General features: G+C 39.1%; 1 protein-coding gene across 3 annotated transcripts in view; it reads right to left on the reverse strand.

The window, feature by feature from the left end:
• PAPSS1 (3'-phosphoadenosine 5'-phosphosulfate synthase 1) overlaps positions 1 to 13,627 on the reverse strand; it is a 164,560-nt gene that overhangs the window by 105,696 nt on the left and 45,237 nt on the right. Inside the window, exon 2 of one of the 3 annotated variants that reach the window (XM_078148590.1) lies at positions 111 to 314. The exons of the other annotated variants lie outside the window; for them this stretch is intronic. Within the exon in view, the coding sequence (XP_078004716.1) occupies positions 111 to 275 (165 nt within the window). The 5' untranslated portion in view covers positions 276 to 314. The remainder of the gene's footprint in view (positions 1 to 110; positions 315 to 13,627) is intronic. 3 annotated transcript variants of the gene reach the window in all.

Below are 13,627 nucleotides of genomic sequence, written 5' to 3' on the forward strand. Positions count from 1 at the left end.
AGTAGGAGACTGTTGCAACAATCTAAGGGAGAGGTGATGAGAACCTTTCTTCTACCTCTCCTCTACAGCACTAGTAACTTTGGAAGCTGAACCAAACTGCAGGCACTTACTTTGGAGTGTATTAAGATCTGGTTTTGGTCCAGGCCTGTGATTTTACTGTAGGGAACTGCCCAAAAGGAAACTCCCTCTACCAATGCAGGCTCAACTGTTTTCCAACTTAATATCTTAGCTGCTTGGAACACAAAGACGTTTGCCCAGGGTAACACAGCCACCATGTGTCAGAGGCATGAGTCTTCCTGACTCAGTCTGGCTCCCTAGCAAGATAAACACAAATCATCACAACAAAAAAGAGCTAGTACAAAAATAATACTGTTTAAATAGATACAACTCATTAGATAATTGTATATTGAAATCAATGAAGCAACCAAAAAGCATTTAATAAGCACCTACTATGTGAGCGGATTTTGGTGTGTTTTTGTTTTTGTGTTGGGTTTTGTGTTTTTGACTAGTTAAAAGAGGAGGGGGTTTTTTTTGCCTCATTTCTTATCTAATCACTGAATGAACTTTGCCTCAGTCAAACTGAGACCTGGGAAAGACCTTAGCTTAAAAAGGCCAAGGTCTCCCACTACATCCGGGGCCATCTCCAAGTCATCCTGATCTATATCTGGCCACTGGACCCAGATGGCTCCAGAGGAGACAGTGAGGCTGGTGACTCTGCACAGTCCTCCCTCACTGTAATCCAATTCACTTGCTAGTCATGGCGTCACCTTCCTGATGTTGCGGTCCTCTCTGAGAATGAAGGGCAAACAAAGAACTATGTGTCCAGAACTTTGCTGGGCACTAAGACTGAAAGTTATTATTTTCTGTGTTTATGTCTCACCTCCCCCATGCAACTGTAAGCTATGTTATGCCAAGCAAAGTCCCTTATACACACAGTAGGTACTCAATAAAATGTGCTGATAAATTAATGCTTAACAACATTTTGCAAGCCATAAATGTCATTAAAGTCCAGAAGAAGTTCAAGAATGTTGGATATGTGAGATAAAAGGTCCTCATTTGGTATGAAATGTATCTCTGCTCACCATGGAGAAGAAATTTATGAAAACTTTTTTTTTTGCCCTATGACCAAACAGCTCTTAGAACAGAAAAATAAAGTAGCCCAACTTATTCCAATTTAAAATAAAATATAAGGTTTTGGTGTCACTCATTTAATTCTACTAAAACTCATTGCTAATTTTTTTTCCCATAAAACAAAGTGGTCTTTGATTCTCACCAACCTCCAAATATAAACTTTTTTTTTAAGTGGATAAAGAAAATGGACAGAAAAAAATTATGAGGATGGCAATAGATACTTTTATTTCAGCTCAAAATAAAGGCTTAATTTTAAACTGGGAAAAGGCTTCAAATATTTCCAACATATATTTGATGATGTGTGAATATACTAAAAGCACAAGATGGTCGGGCAGAAGGATAGAAAGCAAAAACAGTCAGAAACTCAACCTTTTCCCACTTGTAAACTGGATCATAATCCAAGTGGACCTTAGGCATGAATCATGTTTATAAAACACATTTTAATGTTCTCATTTCTGAAGATTCAACAATCTGCCACTTCTACAGTTAAGCTGCACTTATTTAACCAAAGGAATTTCTCCTAAAATACACAGAGTATAGGCTGTTTTCTTCCACAATCTAGTCTAACATCAAACTTCTATATACAATCTAGCATACTACAAAATATTAAACTGATAACAAAAAAAAATCCAGATTCCTTTATTTCAAGGTCTCAAAAATAAGGTTTTATAATTCATTTAAAAGATAAGGTGAAGGAAGGGGGATTTTTACAGGTAAATGACAGAACACCTACAATAGGAAATAACCAAATAAAATCCGTAATTCAAAATCATAATTAATAAAAATAAGGTAATAGACACACCAAAGTTGAAAGCTCAAAGTTAAAAAAAAAATCTGATTTCAAGACAAAATTCAAAAAGTAACTTTTAATAAGACTTATATGTAAAATTCCTTATTCCTTATCCAAAACAGGTTAGGATATGGGTGGCAGGCTGCCACCCAGAAAACATTCTGAAGTCACTTCCTACTTCTCCCAAGAAAAAGAAAGCTCTCAGAGAAAAAAGAAGTTCCTGTTGCAACCAATTTGACCCAAATTTAATTCCACATCTATTTGTTAAATGTTGACAGTGTGCAGAAGACAGTGCTAAGGACTAGGGAAGATATGGGTGTGTATAAGACAGCCCAAAGGACTAGGGGAGTGAAAGCTTAGACTTGCCCTTCCTTGAGGCATTTAATAGTCCTTAGAGAGATTCCTAAAAGCACAGACTGTCTTTTGCCTTTCTCTGTATCTATCCCCAGTGCTTAGCACATTGCTTGACACAGAGTCCTCAATAAGTGCTTGTTAAGTGAATGAGAAGATACAAACATAAATAACTACAATACACTATTATGTGAAAACTGCATTAAAAGTGCAGAACAAGATGCTCTAAATCTGGAAGGGAGAAGTCATTACTTCCAACTGGACTGTATAATGGACAAAAAGCATAGAGCTTAGTTAGAATCAAGAGCCGTGTTCAAATCCTGCCTTGGACACTAACTAGCTGTGTGACCCTCATGAGGACACAATGTATCTCAGTTTCCTCATCTTAAAATGGGGGAGTTGAATTCAATAGCCTCTAAAGCTTCTTCCATTTCCAAATCTATGATCAGGAGGATGTCATAAAGCTGCATATAGAAAACGGCTTTTGAAATGTTAAGAATTAAGTAGAAGGAAAAGGGAACAATAAGCAAAAAGTATGACAAAAAGTACCTGAAATACCAAGTTTGGCTAACAGACGTACATAAAAAAGAGACCAAGCTCAAGGGGTCAGGGTCAGGTCAACAAGCATTTATCAAGAGCCTGCTACGTGACAGGCACTGAGTTCAGCACTGGGGACACATTACCCAAATCATTCACACTCGATCATCATACAGAATTGCTGTTACTATATACAATGTTCTGCTTCTACTCACTTCACTTTGCCTCCGTTCATGTAAGTCAGGTTTTTTGAGAGCATTCTGTTCATCCTTTCTTATAGCACAATAGTATTCCATCACAATCATATGCAATGCCTCGTTCAGCCATTCCTCAATTGGTGGACATCCCTTCAATTTCCAATTCTTTGCTACTACTAAAAGAGCTGCTACAAATATTTTTGTACACATAGTTCCTTTTCCTTTTTGGTTTTTATCTCTTTGGGATACAGATATAGCAGTGGTCTACCTAGTAGTAGCTTGGTCAAAGGGTATGCATGATTTTATAGCCCTTTGGGCATAGCTCCAAATTGCTCTACAAAAAGGTCACTCCACCAATGGTGCATTAGTGTCTCAATTTTCCCACATCCCCTTCAACATTTGTCATTTTCTGTCATATTAGCCAATCTGATAAGTGTGGAGTGGTAGCTCAGGGTTGTTTTAATTTGTGTTTCTCTAATCAATAGTGATTTAGAAGATTTTTTTTCATGACTATAGATATCTTTGATTACTTCATCTGAAAACGGCCTGTTCATATCCTTTGACCATTTATCACTTGGGAAATGGCTTTTCTTTCCATAAATTTAAATCAGTTCTCTATATATTTGAGAAATGAGGTCTTAACCAGAGAAACGTGCTGTAAATTTTTTTTTCCAGTTTTAATTACTATATATTTTCCTCCATCCTATTTTTCCTGTTTATTCTACTCTTTCTTTCTTTCTTTCCTTCCTTTCACTCTGTCTATTCTCAAAAGGTTTTAACTTTTTCCTCCCCCAATCTACCTTCCCTTGTATTAGCTTGCCCCCACCCACCCACCCTGATATTTGATATTGCTTGTAGCCACATAATGATGGCATGGCCCTTCTCTGGGGACCCAAGATCTATTCGAGACATTTAATCTCTTAACTTTTCAGTGACACTCATTTTAAAGCTAGAAATTCTAGTTTGCATATTATATACTGAATTTCTCTATAAATCCTCTACTAGCAAATACCACAGGTTTTTTTCTGACTACAACTTTATTGATATAAAACTGCTCCCAAGCCTTCCATTCCACTATGGGGCATTATAAAAGGTTTGCATAGGGTAAAACTGGACCATTTGTGAGGCATTTGTCCAAATCTTTAAATTTGTTCACATTCTTCATCCCAATGGTCTCCAAAAGGCATCTGACCGTTAAAGCTAATTTGATTTTTCTTGTCATTTTTTTTTTACCTCTTGCAATCATACACGCACACACACATACGTACACACAAAAATACATACACACATACATACATATATATATATGTATATATACACACACACACACACACACATACATATACGTATATCTTTGAATAACAAGGTTTGGCTATAGCTGCACAATTCTTCACATATTCACAATAGTAGCCACTGAATCCTAAAAAAGACAGTAATTCACATGGACTCTTTGATTACAGACAGATGAGGAGGCTTCTACATATTCTGGATCAGTGGTGACTCCTTTGCTGAGATACTATGTGACTCACATACTTAACAGAGGCTCTACAAAAATGGCATTTATCAATTGCCAATTTTAGAAAAGCTTCCTCTTTCTTTAAAGTCTAACACTCATTCATCAGTCTTTCCTCATGTTGTTCTAATGTTTTTATTCCAATTACACGAAGTAGCATTATCATAGTGGGAAACCAGCAAGATTTCTTGGGAAGTGGCATGGATGAGATGGACTAGGATGTGACAGACCAAAAACAGGGCCATCAGTTAGGAGGTTATTTAAATAGTTCAGAGGAGAAAGGAAGAAGTCCTAAACCAGGCTACTTTATAACAAAGAGAACGTGGATCCTCCACAGAATGCACTTGCCTGAACTAGCCTACCTAAACCAATGCTCATTAAAAAGGTAAAAGGAGGGGCAGCTAGGTGGAGCAGTGAATAGAGTTCCAGCCTTGGAGTCAGGAGGACCTGAGTTCAAATCCAGCCTCAGACACTTGATACTTACTAGCTGTGTGACCCTGGGCAAGTCACTTAACCCCCATTGCTTCACCAGAAAAAAAAAAAATAAAAGGACAGTCCAACTGTTCTATATAGTAACTTGGAATTATATCCCAAAAGTTACTAAACTATGCGTTAACCCTTTAGCCCAGTGATACCCACTCCTAGCCTTATGCCCCAAAGATATCAAAGAAGATGGAAAGGACCCTGCAAACAAAAAATACTTCAGAGCAGCACTTTTGTTCTAACAAAGAACTTGAAATAAAGAGGGTGGCCGTTAATTGGAGAGTGGCTGAACAAATAATGACATGTGACTATAATGGAATATTAACCACACGTGGTATACAACACTGTAAAAGTCAACAATTTTGAAAGACTTAAGAACCTGATTGATGCAATGAACAATCAATCATAACTTGAGAAGACTGAAGCAGATTTCTCACTTCCTGGCAGTGGTCGAAGAGTTTGTTCAAGCCTCTAAGTATAAAATGAGACACATGTGTTCAGACATAACCATCATACGACACAAAGTTGTTTGCTTGATTATACTTATTCGTTAAAAGCAAGAGCTTTAATGGGGAGTTGACTGTTGTGGGGATAGCGGCAGTGCAAAAAAAAAAAAAAACAACAAAAAAAGCATCAGATAAGATTTTATTTTTAGGCAATTGGGGTTAAGTGACTTGCCCAGGGTCACACAGCTCGTAAATGTCAAGTGTTTGGTCTAAGACCGGATTTGAACTCAGGTCCTCCTGACCTCAGGGCTGGTGCTCTATGCACTTCACCACCTAGTTGCCCCCAGATAAGATTTTAAGAACACACAGAAGAAAACAGTTTATCTAGAAAGGGATATAGCCAAGAAAGGCAATGTTAGTACTACTACGTTAAAGCTGATGTATACTTTAAAACAAAAACAAATTATATGTGTAGATTCATTTTTTAATATGCAAATCTCGGGCAACCCTTTGTCATGTGGAAATATTCATATTTGTTAATGACTGTCAAATCTGTAATAAATTTAAAGCTTAGATATTTTTATAAGCAAATGCAATCAGAGTCATGTGGGTTTTCAGACAGCTGCTTCATGTTTCAAAATGTAAAACTGCAATAGAAGGCTAGATATTTTAATTTGCCTTTTTTAATTAACAGGAAACCCACTATCTCTCCCTCCCAATCCACACTCCACTGAAAAAAAAATTTACAACAAATTTATTGTAACAAATATGCATAATCAAACAAAACAAATTCCCTTATTAGCCAAATTTTAAAAAAATATGTTTCATTAGGCACCCTAAATCCACTATCTGTCTGTCAGGAGGGTAGATAATATGTTTATATTTATTTATAATGCATTCTACATTGTATATATAATTATATTTTGTATTTATATAATATTTATAATATTTTATATTATATAATATGTTCATATAGTCAGGTAGATAATGTTTCATCATCAGTTCTTTGGAATAGTAGATGATAACTGTATCGATACAGTTCTTATAGCTTTCAAAGTTGTTTGCCACTACAGTATTGTTGTTATTTAATAAACTGTACTCCTTGTTCTGCCCATTTCATTTCCATCAGTTTATAAAAGTCCCCAAAATTGGTAATTTTTACAACATAGATGTTATAGCATAAACTTTTCTGGTTCTGCTCACTTCACTCTAATTCAGTTCAAAGACATCTTTCTACGCCTATCTGAAATTGCCCATTTCCTTATTTCATATAGTACATTACACTCATACACCACAATTTGTCCAGCCATTCTTGAAATGATGGGTATGCCCTAGGTTTCCAGATTTTGAAGATTTTTTTGTTACTTGTTTTTGACACCACAAAAAGAGCTGCGATGAATATTTTTGTACATATAGGGTTTTTTCCCCTCTTCCTTTGATTTCTCTTGGGTATGGGACTAAACAGTGTTCATGGATGAGCCAAAGGGCATGCATGCACACTTTCCATATACAATTCCAAAATGCTTTCCAGAATAGGTTTACCTCTTCACAAGGGGGATGTCTACCTCAAGCATGTGAAACCTCGGAACGCCTTCCCTGGTGGAACAGGCACATGAGGACGATTTGTTCCAATGGAAGGCAGCTGAAGCAGGTACTGTGGAACGCTTCGAGACTGGCGAGGCATCAAGGCACCAAAGTCACCCACTGCATCCCAAGCCATCACCAGTTGTCTTGACTTTGGTCCTGCCACTGGACTTTATGCAACTACGTCTCACTTAAATCCAATTCACCTGTGATGTCACTGGTTCTCTTCGAAAAGGACAAACAACGGGCATCAGTGAGCCTGTTTCATCTCCCATCCAGCTGATCTCATGTATCTCACCACTGTCTCCAGTAACTCAATCTCCAATAAGGTTAAATCTCACTCCTTGTCCAGGCTCCCTGGCTCCAGGGCTCCTCCTTCCCTCCCTCCCTGTGAGGAAGGTAGAGGGTAGACAGCAGAGAGGCCCTCCCAGATCCTCTATGTGAGAGGACCCAAGTGCTGGCATCTCCCAGTGCCTGCATCCCATGATGCAGATCTTCCTCAGTCCCAGGGCCCAGGTACTCTTCTCTTCCCTTCGCCTCACCCTCTTCAGCTTCTTTTTAGGTGGTGTCTTCTCTCACTAACCTACAAGTTCCATGAGGGCGCGGCCTGCCCTTTGCCCTTCTTTGTATTCCCAGTGCTTAGCACTGGTACATAATAATAAATGTTTATAACTGAACATTTCTCCAAAGCCTCTCCAACATTTCTCTCTTGTTTTGGTCATCTTTGTCAATTTGATGGGTGTTAGGCAGAACTTCAGAATTGCTTTAATTTGCATTTCTCTTTTTAGGGATTTGAAGCATTTTTCCATATGGCTAGAGATACAGATTTGGTACTGGCCTAAAAAGAGCTCAATCATTAGAATAGTTTAGGTACATAAAAAAACCTTGTCACTTGGTGTTTGATATACACAAAGACCTCAGCTACTGGGATAAGGAGTCACCATTTGATTTAAAAAAAATAAAGCCCTCCAGGAAAACTAGATAGCAGTACAAAGGAAATTAATTTAGACTTCATGCCAAGATAAGCTCCAAAGGCATATGTGACCTAGATATAAAATATCATAAATACATTAGAAAAAGATCAAAAGAATTGTCCAAATCTACGAGAGAAGAAAAGTTCATGACCAAACAAAGGACAGAAAGGATCACAGAAGATAAAATGGATATTTCTTAGATAAAAATGTAAAGGTTTTATACAAATCCAATAAAGGCTAAGATTAAAAGGGAAACAACTGGGGGAAAATCTTTACGGCAAGTTTTTCTAACAAAGGTCTCACTTCCAAACTAAATAAGGAAACAATACAATCTTACAAGACATAAGAGCCGTTTCTCATTTGACAACTCATCTAACATAGCAGTTCTCCAAATTTTTGGTTTCAGGACCCCTTCACACTCTTAAAAATTAAGGACCCCATAAAGCCTTGGCTTATATGGGTTTCATTTAATATTTGCCATGTTTGAAATTAAAATGATAAATTTTTGAATGTTTATGTATTCATTTAAAATAATAAGTCCATTCCATATCAACCATAAATGACATATTTTATCAAAATTACCCCAAAAAAATTAGCAAGAAGAGAATCAGTGTTTTACATATTTCTAAAAATCTCTTTAATGACTGGCTTAATAGAAGAAAACTAGATGGATTCTCATATCTACTTCTGTATTCAATATGTAGCACATATGTTCCTTTGGTCCAAGTATATGAAGAAGGGGGAGTAGTAGAAGACTTACTACAGAAAGTCTGATTTTAGTTGGGACTTAAAGCAGAAAGAACAGCAGTCAGAACAGAGGAAGGAGAACATTCCAGGCACAGGGGACAGCCACAAAAATGATCAGAGCAGAGAGACGGAGTGTCTTGTTCGCGGAACAGCCAGGAGGCCAGCGTCACTGGATGGAAGCGCACATCAGGGAGAAAGGCGTAAGAAGACTGGGAAGGTAGGAGGTAGCAGGTTATGAAAGGCTCTGAATGCCAAACAGAGCATTCTGTATTTGCTCCTGGAGGCAACAGGGAGCCACTGGAGTTTACTAATAGGGTGATGTAATCAGACCTGTACGTTAGGAAAATCACCGCGGTGGCTGGGTGGCTGATTGGCAAATGGACCGGAGTAGGGAGAACCTTGAGACAGGCAAGACGCACCAGCAGGCTGTTTCAGCAATCAAGATGTGAGGTGATGGAGGCCTGCCCAGGAGCACTGGCAGTGTCGAGGAGAGAAGGGAGAATATTCAAGAGATATTAAAAAGGTGAAATCAACAGGCCTTGGCAGCAGCTTAGACAAGGAAGGGGGGCATATGCCAAGATAAGTTCAAAATGGGTACATGACTTAGACATAAAGGGTGATACCATAAGCAAATGAGGAGACTAAGGAATAGTTTACCTGTCAGATCTACAGAGATGGGAAGAATTTATGACCAAACAAGATAAAGAACATTATGAAATGCAAAGTGGATAATTCTAATTACATTAAATTAAAAGGGTTTTGCACAAACAACGCCAATGCAACCAAGATTAAAAGAGAAGCAGAAAGCTGAGAAACAATTTTCATAGCCAGTGTCTCTGATAAAGGCCTTATTTCTAAAATATAGAGAACTAAGTCAAATTTATAAGAACAAGAGTCATTCCCCAATTGAAGTTCAAAGGATATGAACAGGTAGTTTTCAGAAGAAGAAATTAAAACTATCTATAATCATATGAAAAAATGCTCTAAATCACTATTGATTAGAGAAATGCAAATTAAAACAACTCTGAGGTACTACCTCACACCTATCAGATTGGCTAATATGACAGAAAAGGGAAATAATAAATGTTGGAGATGTGGAAAAATTGGGATACTGATGCATTGTTGGTGGAGTTGTGAACTGATCTAACCTTTCTGGAGAGCAATTTAGAACTACACCCAAAGGGAAATCAAATTGTACATACCTTTTTATCTAGTAATACTACTACTAGGTCTGTATCCCAAAGAGATCGTAAAAAAGAGGAAAGGACCCACATGTACAAAAATATTTGTAATACCTCTTTTTTGTGGTGGCAAAGAATTGGAAATTGAGAGAATGTCCATCAATTGAGGAATGGCTGAACAAGTTGTAGTATATGAATGCAATGGAACACTAACGTGCAGTAAGAAATGATGAACAGGCAGATTTCAGAAAAACCTGGAAAAACTTGAACTGATGCTGAGTGAAGTGAACAGAACCAAGAGAACACTGTACACAGTAATAGCAACACTGTGCAATGATCAACTAGGATTGACTTAACTCTTCTCAGCAATATAATGATCCAAGACAATTCCAAAAGACTCATGATAGAAAACAGTATCTACATCCAGAGAAATAACTATGGAGACCAAATGCAGATCGAAGCATACTATGTTCACTTTTTCGTTGTTTCTTCTTTCACAACATGACAAATGTAGAAATGTTTACATAATTGCACATGATTAACCTATATCAGACTGCTTGCTGCCTTGGAGAGGGGAAGTGGGAGGGAGGGAGGGAAAAAAAATATGGAACTCAAAATCTTATAAAAATGAATGTCAAAAACTATCTCTACATCTAAGTGGGAAAAATAAAATACTATTTGCAAAATACATACACACACACACACACACACACACAAAAGGGGAGGAGGGGAGGCAAGAGACACTGAGGAATCCAAGATGACTCTAGGTTGTGAATCTGAGGGACTGGGAGGTTGGTGGTACTCTTGACAGTAACAAGGAAGTTGGAGTAGGGGGAGGATTTAGTGGAAAAGATAATAAGTTCAGTTTTGGACATATTAAGTTCAAGATACCTATTAGACATTCAGTTTGAAATGTCGGAGAGGCAGGTGAAGATGCAAGATTGAAGGTTAGGGCAGAATAGGTAGATTCGAGAATCATCAGCACAGAGATGATAACTGAAGCCATCAAGTGAATAGCAGAGAGAAATGAGGACCTAGGACAGAGCCCTATGGGATGCCTACAGATAATGCACTGGATAAGGATTCAGCAAAGGAAACTGAGACCAACAGTCTGACCTGTAGGAAGAGAACTAGAAGAGGATAATCAACAGTGTCAAAGACTGCATAGAGTGCAAGAAGAGTGAGAAAAGCACACTGGGTTTGGCAATTAAAAGATCACTGGCCAGTCGTCCTGATCTATGTCTGGCCACTGGACCCAGATGGCTCTGGAGAAGAAAGTGAGGCTGGTGACCTTGCACAGCCCTCCCTCACTTACATCCAATTCACTTGCTAGTCATAGCATCACCTTCCTGATATCATGGCCATCTCGAGAATGAAGGACAAACAACAATTAAAGATCATTGTTAACTGCTAAGGGAGCTGTTTCAGTGGGATGATGAGGTCAAAAGCCATATCGTAAGGAGTTAAGAGTGACAGGAGAGATAGCAGAGGCACCTATTGTAGACGGCCTTTTTCAAGGTGTTTGGCCACCAAGGGGAGAAGAGAGATAGGACAATAGTTCAAAAGGATGAAATAATCAAGTGAGCATATTTTAAGGACAGGAGAGAGACAGGCATGTTTGTAGACTGAAGGGAAGGAGCCAGTAGAGGAGAATTGAAAACAAGCCACAGAAGAGAGATGACACAGAGAGTGATCTGTTGGAGATTCAATGGAGTGTGATCCCTTGTGCAGGTTTAGTTTTGACAAGGAGTTCAGACCCCCTTCACCATGTGAGACAGGGGTGAAGGAGAAGTCATCTGAGGGATGATAAGGAAGAAGGGAGAAGAAAAGGTTCACAGCTAATACTGATAGTTCTCACTTTATGTAAATGGACATTCTGCAGACCTCTGCACAAAGCAATTTTTACACAATATGACTTTGCCCAAAGATGTGGGGAAGGGAGGGAAGCAAGAAGAGGGTCGCATGTCTATGGAGGGAGAGGCTAGCACATTACTCAAGGACATATGGGTGCCAGGCACAGAGAAACAAGAACAGGAGGAGGAACATGCTCGGGGTCGGAGTCAGCCACATGGGTTCTGGCAGGAACCAAGAGGAAGAACACGGGGGCAGACACGTGGGGGCTGGACACAAACACAGGAGAGGACATGTGACATGCAGGGGCCTATGGCAGACATGCAATACCCAAGCCTGGAGGGACAGAAGACAAGAGGGGACCAGACACCATGGCAGGTGGGCAGAGTGGGGCAAAGGTCTCCTCTCTCTCAGTACAGAGGTCTCAAACTAAGCCCCCCAACCTGGCAGAGGTGGCGGTCTCTCTACGTTGGCTCTTTTGCTTTCACTTGGAGGGGGTCTTTTAGGGATTTTTTTTGGAGGGGGCAAGGGGCCACAGAGCACCACGCCAAGAGAGAGAAAACACTGTATTATACAGTAAAGTTCACAAAGGTGTCTTAGAATGCAGATTTCTTTCAGAATTCTTTGTGTAAAGTCACATTTAAAGAGCTGTCCATAGCCTCAATATTTTCTGTAAAATATAAGGCAAGAAGAAAAAAAAGTTTAAAAAAAAGTTAAAAAAATATAAGGCAAGGTTCTTAACTGAGGGGGTACAGGGAGGTGAAGCTATGGGAGGTCCTAGAAAGGTTAAAAAAAAGTCTGAAAGAGTCCATGTGGAGAGTGGGATAGTGAGTTAATAAAAGTGATGTAGAAAAAGTGTTTAGCCACAGTAAGGACCCACTTGAGGGTGTGTAACATAAATTTGCAGTGGAGCCAGTCAGAATGGTGGCATTTTCTCCATCTTCATTCAGCAGCACAAGAATGGGAGTGAATGGCTGGAGTGATCTAAGGCTGAGGCTTGGCACAGAATCATCCATTTGATGAGAGGAGGACAATGTAGAGTTGAACTGGTCCAACACGGATCCAAGATGGAGAAATGAGGAGAGGACACTAGGACTTGTAGAACAGAAGTCCCTTGAGGGCTGAGGGGCTTTCATTTTTGTCTTCGTATTCCCAAATTCTCATATTGTGCCTGGCACACAGTAGGCATTTGGTAAATGTTTATAAAACTTAACTTATCTATAACTAAACAGCTAAACCACAAACTTTCCTTTTGACTGTTCCATCTCTGCTTCAGACTACATCCAGTTAGCCACATTCTACCTACTCTTCCTCTGACACAGCCCTCGGATTCCTTTCCATCTTTCCCTTCCTCTGTCTGCATGCCCTTGACTACCACCTTAATGCAAGCCGTACTCCTCTCCAACTAGCTTTTCCTCCTCTCCAACTAGCTTTTCTGCTACCTGCATCTTCTTTCACTCAGACAGATACTACACACCAACCACAGAAAACCTTTGGTTCTAATAAGGCTACCCTTCACTTAGAAATCTCCAATAGGAGGGCAGTTGGGTGTCAAGGTAGATTGAGTACCAGCTGTGGAGTCAGGAGGACCCGAGTTCAAATCCAGCCTCAGATACTTGACACTTGCTAGCTGTGTGACCCTGGGCAAGTCACTTAACCCCACTGCCTAGCCAAAAAAAAAAAAAAGAAATCTCCAATAGCTCTACATTGCCTTAAGTCTTCTATCAGACCCTTTAGCCCTTACCACCTCATCTCTCATTACTAAATTAAATTCCACCTACAGAGGTCTCCTCACTGTTCAATGAAATACCATGAACATATACTGAACTTTTACTAGATGTA

The sequence above is a fragment of the Phascolarctos cinereus genome, unplaced genomic scaffold, assembly GCF_003287225.1.
Source record: "Phascolarctos cinereus isolate Bilbo 61053 unplaced genomic scaffold, phaCin_HiC Scaffold_9;HRSCAF=440, whole genome shotgun sequence".
Taxonomy (NCBI): domain Eukaryota; kingdom Metazoa; phylum Chordata; class Mammalia; order Diprotodontia; family Phascolarctidae; genus Phascolarctos; species Phascolarctos cinereus.